General features: G+C 33.9%; 1 protein-coding gene across 1 annotated transcript in view; it reads right to left on the bottom strand.

Moving 5' to 3' along the window:
* The window catches only part of BIRC6 (baculoviral IAP repeat containing 6), a 304,070-nt gene that overhangs the window by 190,839 nt on the left and 97,165 nt on the right, over positions 1-16,066 (bottom strand). Inside the window, 8 exon segments of the mRNA XM_043981000.1 lie at positions 1,136-1,267; positions 1,366-1,527; positions 2,055-2,188; positions 3,806-3,984; positions 7,939-8,070; positions 8,509-8,598; positions 12,300-12,460; positions 12,874-13,099. Of these exon segments, the coding sequence (XP_043836935.1) occupies positions 1,136-1,267; positions 1,366-1,527; positions 2,055-2,188; positions 3,806-3,984; positions 7,939-8,070; positions 8,509-8,598; positions 12,300-12,460; positions 12,874-13,099 (1,216 nt within the window).

Here is a 16,066-nt window from a genome sequence, read left to right as displayed (position 1 = left end):
ACTCTACCAAAAATAGCCACGAATTTAATATAATTTTCATGGATGACAGAATGAATATGTAGGAAGATCAGAGAGAATAGAAAAAATGCCTTTCATCTCAGCTTTGGCAAGATTTCTGATTATGTTCCTCAGGGTATACAAACATGACAGGGGCTAGCTATGTTTCACTAGAGGACCATAATCAAAAGAAAATTTAGAAGTGGTGCGATTCAGACCCCATGAAATATAACAAAGGATTATCTGCAAAGAAGAGTCATGGGTCAAGTACTACTTATTATTATTAAAAATGTTATCATCTGATGAAAACATTATCTCATCTGACAGAAAACAAGCTGACTTGTTGAAATATAAGACAAGATTATACATAACGGCAGAAGAGTACTTGGAAACAAATTTAAAAAGTAAAGGTAAATATGAATAAAGGAAAACACACTCTGTACCCCAACCTAAGCGAATCTATGGTTCAAATTCCCCCACCTACCCCTCCAATAATGATCATACGCACTACACAACTGAAGGCACTGTACATGGCAAAATTTATACAGTTCTGGGTTCCACAACTTAAGACAGACGTGGAAAAACTTGGAGAGGGTTCAGAGGAAAGCCACGAAGATGGTTAAAGGATTGGAAAACAGGACCTATGAGGAAAGGTTAAAGGAATTGTGGTTATTTAGCCTGTAGAATATAAGGGTGAGGGATGGTCCTAGAAATGTGATTATGTATGTGCAACAGCATGGTGATCAATTGTTTTCTAAAGTCACAGAGAAGAGAATAAAAGTAAAAAATGGTCTAATGCTGATGATGCACAAAGGAATAAATAAAAAGAACTTCTGAAAGTGAGTTTTCATAAAAAAACGAGAATCACCCAGAGTGAGTAGAACCTCCTTCCGTGCAGGCCTTTAAAAATAAAGTGAAACATTTGACTAGGAGAGCTTTAGGTGGTTCTTGTCTGAAGGTACAGGACACACATTAGATGCACTTTCAAGGTTTATTCCATCAATGTCTATTATTCAGGTATGTAAAGTTTTTAAAGTTTTCATACTTTAATAACATTAAACTGTAAATAAAACAACATGTCAAAACTGTGTGTGTATGAACATATAATATAAACTTCTAACTTAAAAGAATCACCAACCTTATGCATAATGCTAAGAATCGGGCGCACTTATGGGCTATGCTTCGTCCTGCCTCAAAGAAGCAAACACGTACTATGTCAGAAAGACATTTACGTGTCTTGGAAAGCAAGCTCTCATTTCCTTCCTTTGAGCTGTAAAATAACATCATAAAATTAGTCTCTTGAAAGTCCATCAAGTAGTGTTCCATTTTAGCAAGAAAAAGGGCAGGCAGTTAACGAAATCTTACTACCTTCCAGGTCCATTTGAATGGACTCCAGCCAACCAGCATAAGGTATCCAACACAAGGCTCTGTGCATGTTCTGTAGTGAGACCATCATCTGATTTTCTGCAGAGTGTGTTAAGGAGTTTCTCGTGAAACTCTGAAAACTGTAACATGGCACATCGTTGTACCCTACAGAAATGATTAGTGCATTAGTGAGGAAAATAAAATTCTCAAAATGAAATTTTAGGATCAGAACATCAGGAACTTAATAATATCAATTTATAGGCTAGAAATCTTATTTCCAGCAAAGAATTACCCAAAACCACACCAGTACTGAATGTCAGATCTAAAATTTAAACAGAGGTGGCTTTATTTCCATGAATCCATAATGAGTAAGGCACATAATACAAAATGCAGATAGGTGAAATACTTTTGTAGACACCAATATAATCAGTGAAAGGGAAAAACTATTATTTTCAGGTCAAATAAAAGGAAACTTTAAAAAGGACTTTAAACTAAACAAGCAAATAATAATAGAATAAAAGAATTTTGGCAAAAGGAGGAAACAAAGACCAACCCATCCAACCTCCTTTTACAGATAAGACCCAGAGAAATGAGGTGACTGGCTCAAGGTCACACAATCAGTTACAGCAGTGTTGAAACTATAACAAAGGTGACCTCCCCATATTGTTTTCCATACTACAGATTACACTTGCCTTTCTTTTGAAATTGAAGTTTTCTTAAATCTACGAATAGTGACTGAAACCTCTTGTAACAAATCACAGCCCCTGAGGTTTTCTGATTTTCTTGAGGAACCACCAGTTTCACTCTTCGTGGTAGATGATTTTTCCTAATCACATAGAAAAATAGTTTCAAAAATTTATGAAAAATAATTGCTATCAATATACAAACAGGAAAATTTTTTTAAAGCTCTATTCATTCTAATTCCTTATTCTGACTTCAATGACATAGTAATGCATAAGTATTCAAGTGATAATTATCACATCAAAGGCCTAGGATAAAATATAAACATAAGAGCAAGGGAATCAATCACCACAAGCATTTATTGAGCACCTTCTATATAAAAGGCACCCTGCTAAGTAGGCCAGATACACAGAAGAAAGTTTTAAAAAGCCCCTGACTGCAAAGAGTTTATATTATAGTGGAAGAAACTACATATAAATATATATGCAATGTATACAAGAAGAACAAAAAATAGTTTGGGAACAGAGTATACCAGGAAGTAGGAAAAATCAGGAAAAGTATTATGAAAAAGGCAACTCTTAATCGTAGTTTTAAAGGACCTGGGAATCTAAAAGCTTGTTGGGAAAAAGAGAGCATATTCCAAATAGAGAAAGGCAGCAAAAAATGCATGACAATCAAAGATAGAATACTGTTTGTGCAAATCAGCAAAGCAGTCAGTACAAAAAAAACTAGAAGGGAAGCAGTTGGGGAAAAATTCCAAGTGTCAAACAAAGACATTTATTTTTGCTTCCAGAAGTAACAGTAGACTCTGTAATTTACTCAACAGAGGAATGGCCTGATTGGACATAGGTCTTAGGAAAATTACTTTTGCAAACAGTCATTTCAAACCATTGTCATTTACATTGTAATCCTATAGAAAAAACAGAGCATAATCCCCATTTTATATAAACAAACAAAAAAAATGGACCATTACATATAACATGGTAAAAATGAACCAATCAGATGCAGCTAAGTGGCGCACTATATAGAGCACTAGCCTTGGATTCAGGAGGACCTGAGTTCAAATCCGGCCTCAGACACTTAACAATTACTAGCTGTGTGACCCTAGGCAAGTCACTTAACCCCAATTGCCTCACCCCCCCCCCAAAAAAAGGAACCAATCATATGAACACTGACAATATACTTAACAAATACCTAAGTTACAGGATTTTACTTTTCGCGAGGAACTAAGAAAATTGAAGTAACATGCTAACCAAATTAATCTCCTGAACATGCCTACTACCAAGAGCAAAAATGAAATGGTGGTGCACTTGTAGTATACAGATATAGACAAAAGGGAGGGTCATCCACAAGATTTCTTATAGATATAAAGTCATTCTCACATTCAGGATAAGAAAAGGATCATTCATTCAGTATGAAGCAACTAAAGCAATTTGTAACTTAAATTTTTGTGAATCAAACAAAATTTTAAAATAAAGCCCTAAAAAGAATTATAAGTACAATGTAATAAATTCCAGTGCTGCACATTGACTTGATTTTTCTCTCCTAAATTGCTTTTACATGGCTTCACACATTGTAAAATACTGTTATATGATTGGTAACAATATTTTGGGAAAGATATAGAAGTGCGTATATGACACTCCCAAAGTCAAAGAAAAAGCTTCAAAATTAGGCATCCTGACTCTCAAACAATTGCTCATCTTCCTGTACTACTTTTATTCAACACAGCTGAGCTACTATTCAAAATTATACTCTTTCTTACCTTGCCTGCTGCAACTTTTGCCAGTAGTGAAGCAAGTGAATGTCCCTTGTTACTCTGAGGTTTCAGAGATGGGATTCTTACCACAGGGCGAATGCTACCATTACAAATCTCTTCTGTTCCTCTGTCATTCACTGCTTTGACATGAATTAAAAAGGAGCGGTATTTTCCTCCTGCCATGCCTAGAAGAATTAAGAAATAAATGAAGACAACAGCTTTGAAAGATGGGATTGTGTCATTTTCATTTTAGTATACCCACTGCTGCTAGCACTATGTATTACCCATTCTCCATATATGCTCCAAGGAAGTAAAATGCCAAAATAAAGAACAACAATATTAATATATATTCAAAACTAGTCTCTTTCATAGGAGAGAAAAAGTAGAATCAAGAGGCTGTTCAATTATCATAAAATAGCCTACCAAACTGATATATGTGAATATAATGGAACATTTATTGCACTATAATAAGTGGCAAATGTAAGAAATTTTTAAAATACAAGACATAAAAATTGATGCAAAGTAAAGCAGGCAGAAAACAAGAGAACAATATAAACAATGGCTTCAAAAACAGACAAATGTTGATCTCAGAGAAAAAGAAATGTACTTCCCTTCTCTTAATAGTGAAGCATACAGGTGCTGGACATGCCAGACATACTTTGTCTTTTGATTTTAGTTAACTGGTTTTGTTTGTCCCAAAAGATAACCTTATTTGGGAGATGTAAGAAGACACAAAAGGAAATGCTAGTGGCACGAAAAAAAAGCTTACAGACACACACCCTTTTGCAGTATTCTCAGAAGTTAATCACTTCCAATGGATTTTTGTGCTTAATGCTCTATGGTATAGTTTCTGTTATCTAACTGCTATAACTTCTTTATTCCTAATATTTTCATAATTTCCTTGGAATTGTAGGCCTTTTCATTTATTTTGTTCCTTCAAATGAATTTTGCTATTTTGCTTACACCTATAACATGTCATAAGTACTTTGGCATACCATAAAATCTATAAATTAATTTAGACAGTATATTTTTTTTATTATACTGGCACAGGTTTGCACTATGAAGCTATTTTGAATAAGACTTCCCTTTCTGTCATTCCTACTAGATTTTGTTACAGCTACGTAAAAGCTTGCAGTTATTTTTCCAAGTTTATTAAAAATCTTGCAATTTATTGGAAGTAATTTGAAAAACCCAGAGAATCAACAAAGTAACATGATTTTGCCAGAAAACAAGGAGCTTTGACTCTTCTTTTCCAACATCTATGCTTTTGACTTATCTCTCATTTATTGCTATTGCTAGTAGTTTTAGGACTACATCCAATGATAGCAGGAAAAGCAGTCTGGCAGAAATTAAGTTTAGAACAACATCACATACCACATATGAGTGAGGCAAGCTAGGTAGCACAGTGGAGAAAGAATTGGAATTGGGTCTGGAGTGATGAAGACCCGAGTTCAAATCAAGCCACAGGAACCTACCAGTTACATGACTGTGGGCAAGTCACTTAACCTATCTGCCTCAGTTTATTCAACTATAAAATGGGAATAATAGTACCTACCTCACAGTGTTGTGAATATCCAAGGAGATATTTGTAAAGTGTTTAGCATAACACCCGACACATAGTAGGTGTTTACTAAATGCTTATTCCCTTCCCTGTCTATAAGCTACACAAGAGTATGAAACCTAGATATGAAAGGTTACATCATACACAAATTAGAAGAGCAGAAAGGAGACACATTTCACAACTACAAGATTACAGAACAAAAGATTTCTTAACTAAATGGATCTCAGGAGATAAAATGGTTATTTCCCATCATATAAAACTGAAAAATTAAGGTACCAACGAAATCAACACAAAATGAGAAAATAAGCAATTACTCAGGGGAAAAAAAAATCTTTGCAGCATATCTTTCTGATAAAGGTCTAACATTTAAGATATCTGATAAGGCATCCGAAGCAAATATTGAAAAACTAGAATCATTCCCCAAACTAATAATTAAAGGCTGCAAACAAATAACTTTCTATTTTGGTTCTGATATAATTCTTATTTCTTCAGTTTGTTATGATTTCAATTTATTAATTTATTTTATTAATTTTCATCCTTTTTTTTTCAAATCAAGTTTAACTAAGGCTTGTTGTTAGCCTTTTCAAAGAACTGTTTTTTTTTTAATTTTTTGCCTCTCAGTTCCATATCCTATTTTTCAATTGATCTATTTCTTCTCTAATTTTTAAGACTTCCTCCTTTGTGTTTATTTTAATTTTACTGACTTTTAAATTTTTTTAAATTACATATTCATTCTACTGAACTCCCATCAAAGAAATGAGCTACATCAGGAACAATGAAGAACAAATTAATGTAATAATCCAGTGCCTAATAAACCCAAGAACATAAATAACTTAGGAGAGAACTTGTTATTTAATAAGATTTGCTGGAAAAATAGTAAAAATTTGACAAAAATTAGGATTTAACTAATACTTTACACCATATACCACAATGAGGTCAAAATGGGTATGTGACAACATAAAAAATCAGAAGAGAACAGATCAGCTACCTGATCAGAAGATGACAAAACATAGGAATAGTAATGTTGGAGGGGTTGTAGAAAGACAGGTACACTAAATTTGTGGAGCTGTAAATTGGTCCTGCTACTGGGGGTGAAAAGGAGAAGAGAATAGTAGGAGAAACAGATTAATTTTTAAATGTTCATTTAATTGAAAAAATAAAAATAAACTAAAAAAGAAAGTATTGGTCCAACTGTTTTGGAAAGAATTTTGGAATTATGCTAAGAAAGTGAACAAAATGTCCATAGGATTTGACTGAGAGATCCTACCATGAGGTGTGTGTGTGTGTGTGTGTGTGTGTGTGTGTGTGTGTGTGTGTGTGTGTGTGTGTGTGTATCTATCTATCTAGCCCAACATGGTCATGGATCAAAAGAAAGGTTCTGTTTATGGCAAAATATGTATAGTAGTAACTTTTGTAGGAGAAAATGCTCCAGACCCCCAAATATATACTTGATATATCTATACGAGCAGCCAACATTCAACAAATTCAAAACTCAAACACCACCTATAAAACTGTTCCTCTATGCAGCTTTATCATCTCTATTCATGGCATCATTATTCTACCTTAGGCAGACCTGAAATTTAAGTCGTTTTTTAATACTCTTTCTGGATTATCCCCATATCCAACCTTCAAACCTAGTCTATTCTACCACTTCAAAGCCTTTGTTGGGATGTAAATCTAAACCTCTTCAAAACCCTAACTTGCTGACATCAATATTGGCATATGCACTTCATATTCCCATTTGTACTGCAACTACCTTAGCACACTCTATTACATTTTATCTAGATTTATATTTCCAACTTTCATTCTACCCTATAAATAACATATGTAAATTTTCCTAATTCAGAGTTCTGCACATGCAAGTTTGACATTCAGCTAAACTTTGAAAAGCTATTTCCTACTAGACAAGTTTCCAAATTCTTTACTCTCATTTAAATCTACTTCATAAGGCTTCAGACTATATTTCCAATTATATCTCATCATGTCTTCCTTCACATGAACTGCTCACTCAGTACCACTCCTGATCATCCTAGAAACTCATTCCTCTGTTGTTTTACTATACTTTTATTAAAGCCTTACCCAATGCCTAAAATCAACTCCATTCTGATCTCTACCTGTTTGAAAGTATTAATTCAGGTACTATTCATTCAAAAAAACCTACCATGAGCATATCCACCCAATATAACAAGAAATATCATATCCTTCCCTCAAAATTCCAAATATACTTTGCAATTCTCCTCTATATTTTTCACACTGCTTTTTGTATTCTGGGGATTTTACTGTACATAATCTCTTCTGGTAGAGTTTAAGTACCTTGAAAACAAGAATAATTTCTAATGTTTGTACCTCCTTCAATAACAGGAACACAGTCTTACATGTAGTAAATATCAAATTTTACTGCATGCTAAGAAAGATAAAGCATTAGGTAGGTCTTTATAGAGAAAAATGTAAAGGACAGAAAGAAAAACTAAACAAGGTAAGGAGGTCTGGATTATCTGTAATATTCCACAAAGAAGTAATTACCCTCAAATTGAAAATATCAAAATACACTGAAGATTCAAAAAATAAATTAATTTACCTTTAACAAGCTTAGGACTTGTTAATGTCAGCATCCCAGCATGTCCTGATAAATCAAGGCCACTAGCCAGCCACACAGGGCCACATAAAATGTCTTCTTTATGATCTTCTAAAAAAGGACATAATCTAAGACCTTAAATGAGAAGATTTTTTTCCTTTTAAACATTGATGGAAATTAAAAGTTAATGAATAAAATGTAGCAATACTAATGTTTTACTTATAAGAAGTACAACATAAAATATTATGATAATATAAAAAATTACTGGGCATACCAATGAGTGAAAAATCACTGATCAAGTGATAAAAACGAACTGTTTAACTACTTTCCAAATTCTATTTCAACTTACATTTGGAAAAAGTTCTACAATACTGAGACAACACAAAATGTATGGTCTCTCCACAAAGATAAAAATTAAAGCTTGTCATAAAATATATATACTTAGTTTTTAAATTTATATTTTTAAATTCTTTATACATGTAATAAAAATATTATTCTTTGAAAATGCTTAAAGATACTATAATTTAACTCTAACTTTACTTTTATACACAATAACTGTCCAATTCAACTTACACTGTGATTCTTCTACATCCATGTGCTGTATTTCTTCATTGAGTTCAACCAGAGAAGGCTTCCCATTTTGCTCAACTTCAATATTAAGAGCTGGAGATAAAGGAAAGGTGATCTGCCTATCTACTGCTGTTTCTAGAGGATAGAAATATGAGCAGACTTAATTTATTACCAAAATGCCTTTAATTCCAATATTTTCTGTTCAATATGAACTGTCAACACTTTAAATTTCTATAAATTGGGAAACACTATCTCTGATTTCACATGGCATAAAAAATACTGACAACTTTATAGGTAGTAACTTAGATCTAAATATGTTATCTACCTCACAGGCAGCTCACATCTTTAAACAAACTTGATTTGAAGGCTCTATTTACCATCATGCAACAAACATCATGTGGCCATCAAACCTTCTCCACTTGGGAAACTTCCCACAGGATGACTTTCCATCCCCTAACCACTTAGCAAAAAGCTTTCATTCATTCTTTACTGAGAAAATGGAAGCCACTGCTAGTGAGCTCCTATTTCCCTACAATTCAAAACCAACTGATATTACCCCCCATTCTCTAATTCAAATGTGATGAAGGACTTTTCTCCTGACCAAAGTTATGCCGTCTACATGAATCCTTCATCCTCCAGATTTCCCCAAGAAACATTACTCTGAGAACCAACATCCCAATTATCAGTCTTTCCCTATCTATTGTTTTCATCCCTAATGCCTACAAACATGTCCAGACTTTCATCACCTTTAAACAATCTTCACTTGATCCAACTAGATATACCCTCAAGCTATCAGAATATCTCTCTTTGCTTTCAAAGTCAAACTCCCCCCCAATAAATACATAAATAAATAAGTTAACCTTGTAGTTTCCCTTTCGTCTAATCTTAATCACTTCTATAATCTCTGACATCAGGTTTCTCTCTTCATGACTTAACTGCAACTGTTCTCTTCCAAGTTAACCAATAAATAAGGAGCCACTGAGATTTATTGAACAGGTGAGTGACATGGTCAGACCTGTGCTTTAGGGATATCAATTGATGCACTGGAGAGAGACTGGAGGCAGGAGGACAAATGAGAAAGCTAGTGTAGTATTAAGTGCCTACTACACGACAGGAACCATGCTTAGAGCTGGAGATACAAAACAAACACAAACAAAAGAACACAAACAAAAAAACCCTACATGCTCCCTACCCTCAGGAAGCTGATACTATAATGGGGGAGACAACATGTAAGAAACTATGTACAAAATTCAGAAGAACTCATAATGGAAAATGCTCTCCACAACTAGAAAAAAGAACTGTGGAAATCTGAATGCAGACTGTTTGTTTTTTGTTTTGGTTTGGTTTTTTTGCAGGGCAATGAGGGTTAAGTGACTTGCCCAGGGTCACACAGCTAGTAAGTGTCAAGTATCTGAGGCCAGATTTGAACTTAAGTCCTCCTGAATCCAGGGCCAGAGCTTTATCCACTGCACCACCTAGCGCCCCCTTAGTGCTGATTGAACCATACTATTTTAATTTTTTTTGTTTTTCCTTTTGCTCGGATTCTTTTTTTTACAACATGACTAATATGGAAATATGTTTAATGTGATTGTACATGTATAACCTATATCAGACTGCTTTCTGTCTTTGGGAGGGAAGAGGAGGAGGGAGAAAAATGTGGAACTCAAAATCTTATATAAACAAATGTTGAAAACTATCTTTACAAATAACTGGAAAAATACTATTAAGATTTTAAAAAAGAAAAGAAAGAAAAGAAACTATGTATAAACAAGACATAAACAGGGTAAAACCAGAGAAAATCTCAAAGAGCAGGCATTAAGATTAAAAAATACTAGGAATGGCTTCTTCCAGCAGAAAGCAAATTTGATGGCCTTTCCTCAACCTACTTCCTTCTTGACCTTTCTGTAATAAAGCACACACTGTTGTGATGCTCCCTCCTCCTCCTTCCTTTCTCTTCCTCCCCACTTCTTCATCTACCTGACCCTTACTTCTCTGATGAAACACTGTCTATTTCATGTCCTCTTAACTGAGGGTGCCACACATAAAAGTCCTGGACACTTTTCTGTTCTTTCTCTATGCTCTGTATCATCAGCTCCTAAGATTTCTACTTTAATTTCATGATGATGATTCCTGCATAGCTCTATCATCACTAGTCTTACTTCTGAGCTCCAGCTGTGTATCATTACCTGCCTATCAGGCAGTTTGAAATAAATGTCCCATAGGCACCACAAACTCAACAGACACAAAAGAGAACGCCTCTGTATTCTAACAAACTCATCACTCTTCTAAACTTCCCAATTTTTGTTAAGAGTATCCAGGGCCCTTTGAATTACATATGCCTACAACTTGAATCACCCTGACTTCTCAGTCTCCCTCACCCCACATATACAAGAAGTGAGCAAGACTTGTGAATTCTTACTCCATGTGCCTCACATCTCTTCCCCACCCCGACTGTTCACATCAGTATACAGAGCACAGCTATTAACTGTATTTTAACACAAGACGGCTTGCCAGGAATCTGGAAGTATCAATCTGATTCCTTATCACAGTTCAAGATTTTTTTCCTTAGTGAGTTATCATCTCAGGGAAGAGGGGGAAAGTGGTCCTACAACCTGACCAAAATGAATAGTATCTTCTAAGAAACAAATTCATTCTTCTGTATTTCACTGGGCTTGAGTCAGCTTAAACTGAGTCAGAAGATGCTTGTCTCGATTATCAAACCCATTACTTAGGAAAAAGGTGGTATGAAGCTCCTGCATGTCATCACAGGTCTGTTGGAGTTTGTCTTGTAGGTTACTTGGGAGACCTTGTACTTGAGAGATGAGGTCCATGAAAGCAGACTCTAACTTCAGAGCAATGCTATGGGACATATTTTTATATGTACTTCTTGTCTTCCCCAATAGAATGTAACCCCAATGCTAGCAGAGAATATTTTGTTCTTTATTTTTATGAACAATTATTTTAATATTCTTAATATTGTTCTTTTGCAAGAAACGCATACACTCAATAACTAGGAGCTCATTAACTCATTGGTATAGTAACTTTTTAAAATTTCACTTAAAAAAAAAGATTGATATTAAAAAACGAAGTTACTATGAGCAATTTGATCCAAGTAATAGCAACACAATCTGTTGGGAAAGATATCCAGTGCTATTTTCAAAATTAAATTTACAAAACTGTCAAAATTACATGCTTTCTCAATAATATTAATAACTAAAATTGATATTTTGCAAAGTGCTTTCCTCATAACAGTTTTAACAAGTTTATAGCACAATCAACACATTTGATTTATGAGAAAATTTTGAGGCCCAGAGAGGTTAAGTGATTCACTCATGATCACAATCACATCACTAGTGTCAGAAGACAAACTCATCTCTTGCTGACTCCAAGTTCTATATTCTATCTACTATTCCAAAAATAACTAGAATTCATGTCTTAAGTTTTAAAAAGCACTTTCCTTACAACAACTATATGAGAATTATCCTCATTTTGCAGAAAATCAAAGACGGAGAGAAGTTAACTACTCTAAAATCTGAAATATAAGAGAATAAATTTCTTGTAACTATATTTGTGTATGTATAAATTTTAAATCATGAACTGAAACATATTATCAGTAAAACTAAAATGATTCCTATGCTAAACAATAATTTTTGGGGACAGAGGGAAGGAAGAGAGAATCAAACACAGGTCAAGAATAAAAAAAAATCTTTTAAGTCAGTATTCACCCCCACCCCCCAAAAAAAACAATTAAAATATTAAATTTTCTTCAAGATATAAATTTGTTTTTTTCTTACCACTGACTTTTCCTAAGCCTGGAGCTTTGTTTTTCAGTAAAGTCACTTGTATCTGTGGTATGTTGGTGATATTTGAATTCAAAACAAATTTAAAGTCCACATGCCCAACCATACAAGCTTTAGGCAAGACAAGTTCAAACACATGTTCATCCCAGCTGTTGCTGTAAAATAACCAAAAAAGTATAAATACACACTACAACTAGAAATTTTGATGCTGTCATGTCATTATATTTTTTTTAAACTTTTGAATTTCCTATAAATGTATCATTAAGTTTGCTTTGGTAGTAAAACTAGTAGATGATGCTTTCATCTACACAATGCTTTTAAGATTTACAAATTCCTTTGATTGCAACAAGCCTATGAGGCGGGTAGTCCAAAAAAGTATTATTCCCACTTTATAAATAAATGAATAAGAATCTCAGTGACTTATTCACAAACACACAGCTACTAAGTGTTCAAGTAAGAATCTGAAAACAGGTCTTCTAACTCCAAAGCCAAATAAAAGTTAAGTGGCATTGGCATAAAACTAAATATTTTGTATAACAAATATATCAATGGCTTCAAAATACTCTACCTATCAGTTTGTAGTTTCCAAGTTCGAGTATGCTGAGCTGCATCTCCATGGTGCTGCTGATGTAAATGCTGAGGATGTCGTCTTTGCTGCTGTTCCTGCTGAACTTCCACCCAGCAAGGAGGAACAGTAGCAGAAAACCGTGGAGTTAAGGTCTCAAAACGGGTTAGTTCCACTAAAGATGTCATAGTTTCAAGAGTAAATGGCTGGTCCACCAAAAGGTCAACTCCTTAATAGAGGTTGATAAGGAATAAGAAAAGAAGACAGTAGAAAAGCTTTAATAATACATATTTTTGTCTATACAATCATAAGACTTGTCATTTTACCAAGACAAGTGGATGAATGTGTTTAGACTACCAGTCAATAAGCCTTTATTAAGTATGTTTCATAAGCCTAATAATTATGTGTCTAGAGATGGGGATAAAACCAAAAAAGCCCAACCCCTGCTCTCAAAGAGCTTGTGTTCTATTGACATGAATGGAATATGCTTGAGTAAGCGCATAAAACAAGCACTGAATAAGTAAGATAAAGTCTTACAAAGTGTGATCTAACTAATGATAAAAAAAAATTTGGTCAGGCTATATTAGCATAAAAACAGATGTCTGGGTCCTAAAATCTATAAATTATAGAGCTATTTATTAAAAGATATGTTAAACATAACCTAGATCAAAATATATACAATTAAAACTACCATTAAGTGATAAATATCCCCCCAAATCAAAATAAATTAATTTACTCTTCTAAATTCTCATAGCATTCTTTTTTGTATTCTTATTGGAAGTTAACATTTTACCCTCAATTATATTACCTTTGTTCATATTACCTCACCTACAAGTTTATAAACTCCTTAGGCAGTAGTGACTGTCTCACCTGATTTTTCTTATCACCAGTAAATATAGATAGCATGGTACTTTACTAGATACTCAATAAAAACACACATTGAAAGAATGGATGACCACCATTTAAATAAATACATTAAATTAATATGAAATATGGGAAGCATTTTATATCACACATTAATGGCTTAAGATAGACATGAATTTCATAAGTCTCACAATAATAGAAAAATATTTTTCTCCTCTGAAAATTCGCATCTTTGAATGTATAGAAAGCAAATGAACAGGTACTCCTATTCCAGTTTATAAAGATAAAGTAAAAACAGGGAAAACCTTAGAAAATCTAATGCAGGGAACTTTACAAGAAAATCCCCTCATTTCTCATCAATTTATTAGGATTTGTTTTAAAATTTGGTCCAAAGGAATTGTTATATTTCTTTCTGAATCTAAACAGTGTTAACTAATTATTGTATGGGATTTAAATGTTAGTCTATGCTGTCTGAAAGCATTCTAATGTCTCCATGTCAATTACATTTTGGACTTTAAATGATTTTTCCCTTCTTTTATCACAAAAAAATTTTACTGCCTATTTGATAGTATTCTTATTATCAACTGTAGTACAAAAATACTTAGTGAAAAAGTACAGTAAGTCTTCAATCATGTAAATTAATGGAGGAAAGCAGATACTATAAAAATCAGCTGGCTGAAATTTATTTTTGCACCATCCCAGAACAAAGTACTTTTTCACTTTTTAAAAAAGTTATTTATTATCTAAGCTACTGATTAAGCATCTAATACCTAAGATTATTGTTTATTTTACATGCCATATTTAGCTTCCCCAAATTGACTAAGAAGAGGATCTTAAGGCAAGAATTAAGTGCCCAGAACAATTCAATTAACATTTGTTCATTGACCTGTTCTTGATTCCCTATTTTTGCCCTTAGTCCCACCCCCTTCCCTTTCCTTGAGGAACTTGCATCTTTGCTTTTTCCTTTTCTACTAGTTCCTTCCCTGCTAACCACAAACATATCCTGGTTTTGCCCCACTTTCAAAAAAATATGTATTTTAAAAAACTTTCATGTGATCACATCTGCCATCCTCTTAAATTATCATCAAATCTCTTCTTCATTTCATGGCTAAATTCCTAGAAAAAGACATCAATACCCCTTTTATCTAATTTTTTGCCTCCTACCCACCTTGCAACCCCATCACTACACAAAAAATGCTCTCGCCAAAATTACCAATGTCTTATTCACTGTTAAATCAAATGGACAACGGTCTTATCTTATTCCTCATCTTTTTTTTGCCCCCTCCACAGCTTTTGACACCCACAAAAGAACGTAACTTCCTTGAATTTAGGTGTAGTTTTTCTTTTTCTTTTACCTCTAGAGCTGTGCCTTGCACACAGTAGGAACTTAATGAACAAATGAGAGACACAGAATCACTGAATTGGTAAGGACATCTTATACAAACCATATACAAAAGGAATCTCTACTATAACAAACCTAACAAGTAGGCACCCAGTCTTTGCCTGAACACCTCCAAGGAAGACAAACCCAAAACCTCACAAGGCAGCCCATAGCACTTTTGTATAAATTTCATTATTATGAACTTTTTACTGATTCCAAACCTAAATCAGCTTGCTATTTCCATGCATTGCTCCTACCTCTACTCTTCAAGGTCAAAGAACAAATCTTATCCATCCTTGATGAAATGAACTGACCTACAGGTATATATTAAGTTCTAGAAATTTGTATCCAAAGAAATAATCAAGTCATCGCATGAAGACATAACATCATAAGTAGGGAAGCTCTGCAATTTCCTCATTTTACACCCAGTTCCACCAAATCAATCATAGAAATTATTTCACAGTTACCATATATACAGATGCCACACATGTTAATTCAGCTGCCACAGAAATTTGCAACATAGGAAAAGTATCAGTGCAAAGGATCAACAATTCCCAAAATATCCAAAAGATAAGAATAAAACTATGATTCTAGATATCCAAATACAAATATACAAAACAGTTTTAATAAAGTAAACTAGATAATTTGGCAAAGCAACAGCTGCAGGCATGGTAGTTTAGGACTCATGAGAGCACCCCCTCCCCCCAAAAAAAGACATGCATTGAGTAGAGAAAATGGTGGTAATGTATAATAAAGAGACAGAATTGCTAAATTCTAATTTTGCATCTACTTTTTTCTATCAAAGAGTGTGATCTATAGACTGGGAAGAACAGATTAAACATGGTTACATGGGGGATGAAATTCCAAAATAAAGGAGGAATTTAATAAGTATCTTGCTACTTCATTGCTGAGGTGCTCAACTCATCAAACCTGGACAGATAAACTATATCC

The sequence above is a fragment of the Dromiciops gliroides genome, chromosome 2 (assembly GCF_019393635.1).
Source record: "Dromiciops gliroides isolate mDroGli1 chromosome 2, mDroGli1.pri, whole genome shotgun sequence".
Taxonomy (NCBI): domain Eukaryota; kingdom Metazoa; phylum Chordata; class Mammalia; order Microbiotheria; family Microbiotheriidae; genus Dromiciops; species Dromiciops gliroides.
This window is presented reverse-complemented; position numbering and strand designations above follow the sequence as displayed.